General features: G+C 37.0%; 1 protein-coding gene across 1 annotated transcript; it reads right to left on the bottom strand.

Annotated features, from left to right (window-relative positions):
• Positions 1-884: 884 nt before the first annotated feature.
• On the bottom strand, positions 885-2669 carry LOC124437939 (uncharacterized protein F54H12.2-like). Its single transcript, XM_046987900.1, has 2 exons — positions 2357-2669; positions 885-1891 (listed from the first exon to the last, which is right to left on the bottom strand). The coding sequence occupies exons 1-2, from the start codon at positions 2667-2669 to the stop codon at positions 885-887; spliced, it is 1320 nt and encodes a 439-aa protein (XP_046843856.1).
• Between the last annotated feature and the right edge of the window lie 7767 nt (positions 2670-10436).

The following is a 10436-nucleotide window of genomic DNA, read 5'->3' as shown; positions in this document are numbered from 1 at the left end:
ATGCTGTGAGAGGAAGGAAAATTTCAATCCTAAAGGGTCTAAAGAATTCTTTCGTGTTTTATCAAAAATAAACATTCCTCGAGATTTGGTTAGGAACGATATGAGATGGAAGGAGGCTCAAATGGAAACTTCACCACGTGAAGAAAACGAAACAGTTTATCCTAGTTCATCAAAACGAAATTCATTTCCACTACACACAAGAAAACTCAATTACGTTGGTTAAGCTATTAATATGTCTTGTAAAGGATTTTTCTTTAAATAAAATCGCAGTTGATATCATTTTCCTCCTTGTTGTCAATGAAAATATGTAAATACAAAATGCAAGCAATTAAGTCACACAAAGAACTTTTTATTGATTATTAAACACTTCAATCTTTTACAAATAAGTTTGTACTTGACTGATTTCCGTTGTTAGGGATTACACTAGTTTCTATTTGAAAATGTTTGTTTACAAAATTCGATACCTTCTTATCGTTTTCAACAGTATTACCATCAAACATGCTTACAATTCTACTCATACTATGACCTCGCACTCTTTGGCTTAGGTAAAATATACAATATTGTCCACATACATCGGTCCAAATACTTTGTAATTTGCGTGCATTAAAATCCCAATCATAATGTTTCAAATAGTCTCTAAAGAATTTATGATAAGTCTCAGGCGACTGGCCATAGCTGTCGAAGAATTCGGCTTTTCGTTCAGACGGAAAGTAAAATGCAACCCAATGACTTCCAGGTTTTCCGCTGATATCGGTGTTTGCTATAAACCCATTCGGATAACTTTTGATTACTTTAGGTAAACGATTGGCTGGAAAAACACCAAGAAATTTCTTGCTTGTAACAGGATCCGATCTCAAAGCAGACGATATTTGTGAGGTGTTCATTTAACCAATGTAGTCATAGACAACATTCCTCTCAGAATCGATAAAGATCACGTTTTCAAACTCTCCATAGCACACAAGACTAACAGCATTAGTTGGTGCTGTTGAGAATTGTATGTCAATGGCAAGATTTCCTTTTTGCACTGTATTAAAATGTTCTCCCGTACCACACATATCAGGCGTCAAATCAAAACAGTACAAAGCAAAACCCTTTAGAAACTCGTCACGATCAATTCCATTTCCGGCGTTCAAAAACATTTTTCCAGTGCCAGCAAATTGTGATAGAAATGCTTCTATGTATCTAGGATTGTTACCAAACGACAGCTTGAAAGGTTTAGATGGTAGAGATTCGCCGTTTACAGAAATGCCTAAGGATGAAACGTTGAAATGCTGGAAATTGAATGGGTTTAATTTATAAGCACCATTGAATGCAGCACTTGCAACAAGCCCGACGACAAGTGATTTCGGTACCAAACCGTTGAAAAGATTATCTTTTTGCAACGATGGGTTTCCTGATGGAATGATGAAACTTTTGCAGTCCACACGCCTTACAGGGTAAACGGCTGGGCTTTTTTTCAGTGCAACTTCGTGAGACATAGCTCTACTAGGATTCACTTTAACTTTGCGAACTTTTAGATAAACATCCACCAGTTTCACTTTAAATGCTGCATCGTCCTCGGATGCCATTAGGGCAAACTCGTCACTGGTACGGTTCAATACCACTTTCAAATCAACATAGCTAAGCAGGAGGCGTTCACCGAAGAAAACATCACAAAATATAGGGCCTCCCATTTCGACAATTGCACTTCTCGCACTAAACTTACTTCGTGTTTTCAAGCCATTGTTTGGACTGGCGTTTGCTGGGTCGGCAACCTCCATTTTTGAAGCTTCGTCCTTGTAAAACAACGCAGCTGTCAGCTGGGATTGTTTAGCTGATGGACCATAATTCAAAAGTGTATCGATATATGCACGATAAGGATAAGTTCCTGTCGCTTGGGTTACTAGCTTCCCTTTCAAAACACATCAACTTGCTTAAACAAACTATGCAAGAAATTGTTCACCGGTCCTACTTTAGCGCCATCGTCGAGATTTCCACCGTCAGCTTTCGTTACTTTTGCTCTGACCATCAACATTGTGTTAGACAAGTCAACATAATCTTCTGTACCTGGCGCTAAAAGGTAATCGGACCGCTTTCAGATACACTAGAGACAGGTGGATGGTCTATCCATCGCCCCTTTTCAAACTGGTTTGCGTTGGGGTACGAAAAATATATCAAGTTCACTTTTGTACATTCTGCTGATTTTGGATGAACGAACTCCATATTTAACCGAAAATATCTTCTGCTTCTTTAGCTGCTTTATGTCTCTTGGCTGAATGGTAAATGACATGAGAAGACGATGCTTTTCTCTTTTAGCTGTTTTTTGCCTGTTTCTTCTGGGGTTTTCCTCTTCCTGTTTGAGCAAACTGTTGTATACGGTTTACAGCTTTTTTCCCTGTTTCTTTTGCTGCTTGATTAACACGAGATTTTGCAGACTTTTTAAAACTTTTCCCTGAGATAACATCACCCAAAACGTTTGCACCTGTATCGAGGGCAATTTTACCTAGAGCTTTTGCGCCGGTTTTTGCCAAAGGTATTGCAGCTCTAGCCAATCTACGAAATAAACCACCAAGACCATAACCCATCTGCCCATAACCTTTTTGCCAGGATGCTCCTCTAAAGACAGGTTGTGATCCGTATCCTTTTTGCTGATTGAGATAATATTGAACATAACGGTTTGTTCTACTCATATTTTTTCTTATGTAAAATAAGATAAGGATTGTTTTCTGAAATGAAGTGTCACTATCGACTTCCCTCGTTCAAATGCGATGGGATTTCCTAACTCGTCCCTTAAGAGAATTTCGATGTCCTCAAAAGATTTTGTTTGCACGGGTAAGTATTGGATATTAGTGAATGTTCTTGAAACAATGTCTCCATATTTTCCTTGAATAGCAACTGCCTTTAGTAATTTTACATTGACGTCTCCAACAACTTGCGGTTGTACAATGTTGCAATATACATACATCATGACGGATCCGTGCAAATCACAAGCATAAGGACTTTCGGTTGTTTTAAAATCTCTACGTCTTTTCCGCCAAAGCCGAGTAAGACCGACATTCGTTGATTAAATGATATTTTGTAACCCTGTCTTACATGCACTTTAATTTTTCTGTTCGGGGTCAAAGCTCAATTTGATATTGTCTTTTACTTCTTTGTCAAGAGTCTCGTTAACTGATTTTACTAGGTCGAAGGCTTTTCATACAAGCCATAGTCGACAAATACCGGAGTAGGTAGACCTGTTTTGTGAGTTACATATATATGTGTATCCAAACCTTTTTTCAACGTGTACCATGTATGAGGATATGTAATTGAATACAATCCTACTTCCCAATTACCATTTAAATTCACAACGTGAGGTAGTTTTACGCGATAACCTGAAATCTTATTCTCAGGAAATACAGAGAGAGATGCATTACTAGGTAATGTCAGATAGAAGTGTGTCCGCTCATCTTTAAGGTATAATGTGAAATGAAAAATCATGAAAACGGTTACGTTTTATATATGTATTTCCGATGCTGGTACCCATGAATTAAATTTGTTAGGGTAGCCAGACCACTTTACAAAATATTGTACATTGCCCCTCTACCACGTTTCTTAAGTATTTTTCAATCTCATAAACATCGTCTTTCTTGATGACTTTTGAAGTTCTTTTCATAAAATGTTCCTTGAAGTTCGTCCCTTCATGATCTTTCAGTCTGTATACAGGAGGATTGCGCGGTATTTTTGACTTACAGTGAAAATTTCTTTTGAAAAATTCGGTAAATACCCCTTCTCAAACCTTCGTTTTATTTTACTTATTCGTACTTGGTTACCTATATCAAACTTATATTTTACATGCATAGGTTTATTTAATTTGCTATCCCCGTATAGATTTTGCCGAATTCTATCTTCATTTTCACTTGTAACATTGATCGGTTTTTCCTTAATGCTGCGATGCATGCTATGATTATAAGAATACAGTAGATCAGGAAGCATGTCAATGTATCTCATGGTTTTGTTTGCTGTGAAGTAGCGCTACATTTTAGTTTTCAGTGTACGTATCAAACGCTCAACGATGGATGCCTTCGTCTCGTTAAATGTATTAAATAAGGTAACGTTTTCTTCTGCCAAAAGTTTCTTAAAGTCTCGATTAAAAAACTCCGAGCCTTGATCAGTTGAATGTGTGTCGGTTTACGCCCTGATGACAAAATCTTTTTAAAAGCTTCTACCAACGACGATCCTGTTTTCTTTTGTAATGGAACAGCCCATGCATATTTGGAAAAAACATCGATACAGATAAGAAGATAGCGATAACCATCATTATACTTTTGCAAAGATTGCATGTCTGCAAGATCCAATTGCCACTGGTCGTCAATACCACTCACTACGACACGATTTCTTTCAAACTTTCTTCGAATAGGTTTATGCAAAGAGTATGCGTCTTGTTGCATGAGCCATTCTTTAATTCTTTCACGACTAATGTCATATATTCCTTCTGCCTTTACATCGCGGTACAAACGTTCAACACCTCCGTAGCTTCCAGGACGTTTTGGATTGAAGTATACACCGGCTAAGTACTGGTCAACGTTACTCATGACAATGTTCTCGTGATAATAATTTTGCAATTAGATGTCAATTTCTTTTAACTACTCATTATCGATGGGTTCAATGTTTTCAGTTACAGGCAGTGTTTCTTCTATCGCATTATCTGTTGGAAGTTTAACTGCGGCGGGTCCATAATTTTTAACAGTTTTACTTGTGTATCCTGCTTGCAAATGACCCTCAAGATTGAGATCGTTGCGTCCGAAACTTATACCCAAGCGAAACATTTTCTGACGACTATGATTTTTATCCCTTTTTGCATTTCTAATTTCACGTTTGCTGCTACCGATTCCCATTTTCACAATGACATGGTCATAAAACAACTGAAGTCAAAATGCAATAACATTGAAATTTATATTTTATTTTTCTTTTGTCAAAGCAATTACATAGTTGATTTGTATTTCAGTTTACAACTACAATCAGCATAGTCAAAGAGATGTTGAAAAAAAGGAGGACGTTTTGTCTCCGTGTAAATTAACATTAGTTCTACCCAAGTAGCACTAAACAGTTTGTCAAAATATGTCTTGTGAGAGTTCGAAGGTCCACAGTTCTTTAGAAACTTAAAGGCTTCACATATTCCATTCCAGACATGTTCGCGATTAATTGTTTCGACTGCTCGAGCTGCAAAATTGAACCAACGATCTTCCTCAGTCATCATTTCTAAAACGTTTTGATACTCTACCCAAGGATCTGCTTTACTTTCATCCTTTTCAGCTCTTCGTAGCTCTTGAATCTTTTTACTTATAAAATCGACGAAAATCAAATTGATAAGATCGCTGTGACTAACTTCTTCAAACTCAACAGTGTCTGCATATATCTGATTAAACATGTGTGCCATATTTTTTGTCTTTTTTCAAAACGTCCAAAAGCAATGCAATAATGAACAACGCAAATAACATTTTTAAGACGATAGTTCGACTATATAGTGAATCGTGTAATGAAATACACAATGAGGGCTTTAAGACATTTTATTGGATGCTTTAATAAATTAGATAATATTTCTTGTCAATTGTTTCATTTCCCTTTATTATGATAACCTATCACATTCAACATTCCCCCGTTAAGTTCGTTTCCGGTTTACACGCGCGCGCCCTGTTTACTTCCTAGGACTGGAAACTAATTGACACGGGTAAGAGCTCCGTTTACTTCCGGGACCATACCTGCACCTTAACTACTTTCGTCTTCCTTATTCTGACTTTCCGTTGCATTTGCACATTTGAACATTTGTCGTGGTGCCATGAAATTTGGTCGGCAGTCCCAGTGGTATTTGGCATCGGTAGCATAAAGGTCACTAACTGCCCCTAGTACTCTGGCTTGTACTTGCTCTGCTCATTTATCATTACGTATGTCACACGCATATAATATCGTTTCATTAAATGACTTTTGCCCCACACCACGATCTGCCATCTTACACAAGGTAAGTGAATGCCATCGACTAGAGTGACGGGGAACTTTTCGCATAAAACATTTTTCACCGCAAAAACACAGTCTTCCTGGAAAGAAAACGTTGCCCTTGAATTTGAATGTCGTGTACGTTTTACAACAAACGAGAAAGTTGTAGCATCAGTTTTTTCTTGACTCACGCTTTGAATTTTTAAATGACGCTTTATATGGTTCAGTAAAGTATACGATGATACACATGACTTGCAACATTTTATTTGAAAGTCAGGATTCCCTTCAAGGATTCTCTTTTTCTAACCATTCATGAATGGAATCTCCTCTAGTTTTGCTCGCGTCAATGATTTTTTTCACTCTTTCTTTACCTGCCTTTATCAACACTTTGCTCATGTCTTCACATTCAAAAAAACAATTATCCATCTTCAAAAGTTCCAAAGGGACTTCCAATTTTTAAATAAGAGCACAAAATGTCCACATTAATTATTTTTTTAATAATGTAGAAATAATTGTTGAAAAACCCTTAAAACCTTTCCGTAGTTCTTGAAATAAACATGATTGTTTTACTAATGATTGAATTACTTCATGTAAGTTTTGTAAAATTATTTTGTGACTTAAGCATAAGCCGTATGCAAAAAAAACTATTTCTTGATGTCTATGCCTAAATACTGATCGTTTACCAAACAATAAATCTTCTATTGTTGCTGTGCCCTATGGCGTAACATTTCAAACAAAGAGCATTGTTTGTTTTTCAATATGGCGTCCATTTTTAATAGAAGTACGCAGCCAAAAGCTCCATATTTCATTTCCCTAAAGGGTGCTAAATTGGCACCCTGAAAATTACAAATCGCCGTGTTACATAAATACAAAAACTCTAAAAATCTGTTTGGGGTCCTCCAAAACAAATTATAGCCTTTGGAAATTAGTTAAAAAGTAATTAGAAATTAACAGGAATCTAATCCAATAGAAACCAGAAATATAAAACATAAAAATCATGTCTATCCGACATCTATTGACTAGATATGGTTGAAAAACTCAGCCCTATGATAAAAACGATTACATGGTGGTAATTTTCGTTCCAGTGCTGAGTTCGACACATGGCGAAGTTAGAACGATAAGGGGCTGTTTACATGATCCCAGTTAACCGGGATTCAGTGAGGCGTGAAATGATTTCGAGGGATTGAAAGGGGCCAAAACTTCAAGGGTAAATGTTTGTTAAATGCCGCAATTCATTCCTGTTGTAGATCTCAAATTAGGCCAAGTTGGTTGTTTTAATTTTAAATGTTTTGCGTAGTTATTAAATCAGAATATTGTGAAATTGCTCCAGAAGATTTATCTGATGACAAGTATTGAATCGTTTCCATTTGCCAAAATCATTTAACGCTTGGCTGAATCACGGCTACCCGGCTTCTGTAATCAGCCCCAAATTGGAGCCGCAATTTCAACCCGATTAGCTAAAACGGGGTTGAAATTTCAGCATCGGGCTTGAACTCAGCACAGGGTAGAAAATTTGGCTTATAATCGCGCGTTTGATATAGCGAATGATTTGTATTAAGACATAGCTGAAGTTTCAACTCACTTAACGGAGCTCAATTCAGCACAGGGTTGAAAATGCTTCATGACTGTGCAACTGGCTGCTGTATATTTTGTAAGATTACTGGCATCCGTAAGCCATTTCATCATTCCTATTGGTCAGAAATTGCAATTGACTGGCTGACACTATGGTAATCACTTGTGTAATAAGATATGCGTGACACAAAAAATTTCAATAGAGTGGCTCTACTGTATATTCACTATACTGTAGCTGAGCTAAGCTTCACTCGCGAAAGTTGGCGTAAGCAAGTTCCTCCAGTGTTCGGCGGCATTTTTGAGCGCTTTCCGGCACGCGTGTCATATTTGTCAGATATTCATCATGTTAAATAATGTTGGTCACGAATGAATGTTTCCTCCATGTGAGCGCGCATCAAAAGCTATCGCCTCAGCAAATGTAACTTTACGCATGCGCAAAGTAACTCATTTTATACTTTAGACGAAGATGGCGTCACAAAACGTGATAGCTGATATAATGTTAGAAGACCAAATTCATTCATCGAAAGCGGTTTAATCCAATCTACGATATTTCCGAAACTGCTCAGCATCTTTAGCGTCCAGCTCACGGACAATATTTGTAGCTGCCTGTGTAGGCCGTCCAGAAATCCCACGCTTTGTTCATGTAGTTGATTTAGCTGCTATCAAACGCCTTCGCCAAACGCAAAAATGGCAAAAGCAACATTTCTTTGTCTTCTACACCTGTTGACGAATCAAACTTACCATAAACAGCAGCCGTTTTGCTTGAATAGCAAATATTACCGTAGACAGAGCATGCGTAAAACTTACATTTGCTGAAGCGATAGCTTTTCATGCGCGCCTTGGAAGAAACATTCATTCCTGACCGAAATTATTCAACATGTTGAATATCTGGTAATTATGACACGGGTGCCGGAAAGCGCTCAAGCTTTCATTCATTTTGCATTTTATCTAACACAGACATTTGTTTTAATCGATCGTTGTTTTCCAACTTTATAACATTCTTCGTCTGCAGAAGGCTTGTCTTCTGGTTTTAGTGTGGCATCTTTGATTTCATCCAAGTCCACTCCGAGTAGCAAGAAATGTCGGTCAACTTCGTAGAAATGCCTGGCTGGACTTCTACAGTAGAAAAACACAGGACTGCGGTTTATGCGTTTATTTTTCCGATATCTTAAATATCTCTTGAGATAATTTGATGCAAACGGTAATGAACTGTAACACGAGTAAGACTGAGAATGACCATAACAGGCTTGCAAACAAAAAATCTTCCGATTGTACAATGGAATATGGCAAATCTATGGTTGTTTTCCGTTTACAAAGAAAGCAGAGAATTATCAATAAAGCATTCGACATGATGTTGAAATGTGGCAGGTGTACAAACAGCTTGGATATATTCAATAATCAAAAGCAAAAGGGAAAAGGAAGATTTTTCAAAAATTTCTCAAATCTTTGGAGTGAAGTGAAACATTTGTATTTCATTGAATAAATTTGACAATTTCATTGCATAAAGTGTTACTTAAATAATTGAATTCGACTATTTGCCAATATCAACTAGCTTTCCTACTGAAAACATTTACGAAAAAATAAAAACCGTTCAGGTACAAAACGATGTTTTCCATTTGTTTCAACATAAAAAGCTACTATTCGTGCATTCCAAAATGAATAAAAAACATGATAACAGTTACAAGGTTAGTGGCGGTGGATACTGAAACGTCAAAAATTGACTTTATTTGTTATTTGCAGAGTTCAACTACATTTAAATGTCTACAACAAACACTTATCATAACATCAGACTGTTTCTTGTAGCAAGATACATTGATGATTGGATGCTGGATAGATCATATGACTGGAGTTACCCAATTTTTAACTCCTCGCTGTATTCTGCGATGAGGTAAATCTCCAACGCTCAAAAACCTAAATATTTTTGAGTCGCAGCCACATACAATTTTAATTCATTTAACAACATGAATGTCATGTATTGCAAGGGACACCTTGCCACTACATTCGAATTAGTAATATTTTCAGTCCCATTATAAATATTTTAAGTAATCATATCCATTTGCGGAGATTAAAATTTTTCACAGTATATATTACATAATTAATTATAAGACTTCAGTATCGAGTGAGAAAGTGTTTAAATAAAAAGTCATTAAATTTAAAAGCGAGACAATAAAACTTATGAGTAGATAGTGTAAACAAATCCTGAACAATTGCACGACGTTCTTAATTATTCTTGTGAACAGATTTCGTTTTCCAGTGACCTAATGACTTTGTGCACCAGAAGAGGAAGTTCAGGAAAACGTTGCAGGAAATACTTTTTATAATTGCCTTGCTTCACATGTTGTGATAGATGCGGACGAGGCTTATTTTGCCAATGTTGGTCAACGTTTCGCATAAATCTTAAGCATCCTGCCCATGTAGACTCGTACTTTAGAGTTCTTATACTGTCGTTTACTTCAAAGTTGATCAAATCTTTGACGACTTCATCATCGATACGCTTCATCCATTCTGTGGAGCCATGCAACTGCTTATGAACATCTGGTGGGAGAATTTTGACTGTGTGAATGTTTCACCTCCAGTTGGTTCCCCATATCACACAGCATGCTAAATTTCTCTTCATCTGATTGTAGATAAGGGTGTTTTAACGCCTCATTGGCAGATGGCATGTCTTCAGGTTTTAGCACTGCATAGCATCCACGATAAAAGGTCTTTAAACGTGGCATCCCAGTTTCTGTTCAAGCCAGCTGGGTTTCCTTTCAAATGTTGTCCAGTCTATGCTGTTCAATTCCAAGGATATTTCCCCTTTGTTGCAACATGGCGCTACCATTCGGCATTCTATTTTTCAAAAAAATTGTCATAAACAGTCAGTGTGGTGGATACTAAAACCTTAAAGATTAAATTTATTTACGTTGCAG

Source organism: Xenia sp. Carnegie-2017, unplaced genomic scaffold, assembly GCF_021976095.1.
Source record: "Xenia sp. Carnegie-2017 unplaced genomic scaffold, XeniaSp_v1 HiC_scaffold_18, whole genome shotgun sequence".
Classification (NCBI taxonomy): Eukaryota; Metazoa; Cnidaria; class Anthozoa; order Malacalcyonacea; family Xeniidae; genus Xenia; species Xenia sp. Carnegie-2017.
This window is presented reverse-complemented; position numbering and strand designations above follow the sequence as displayed.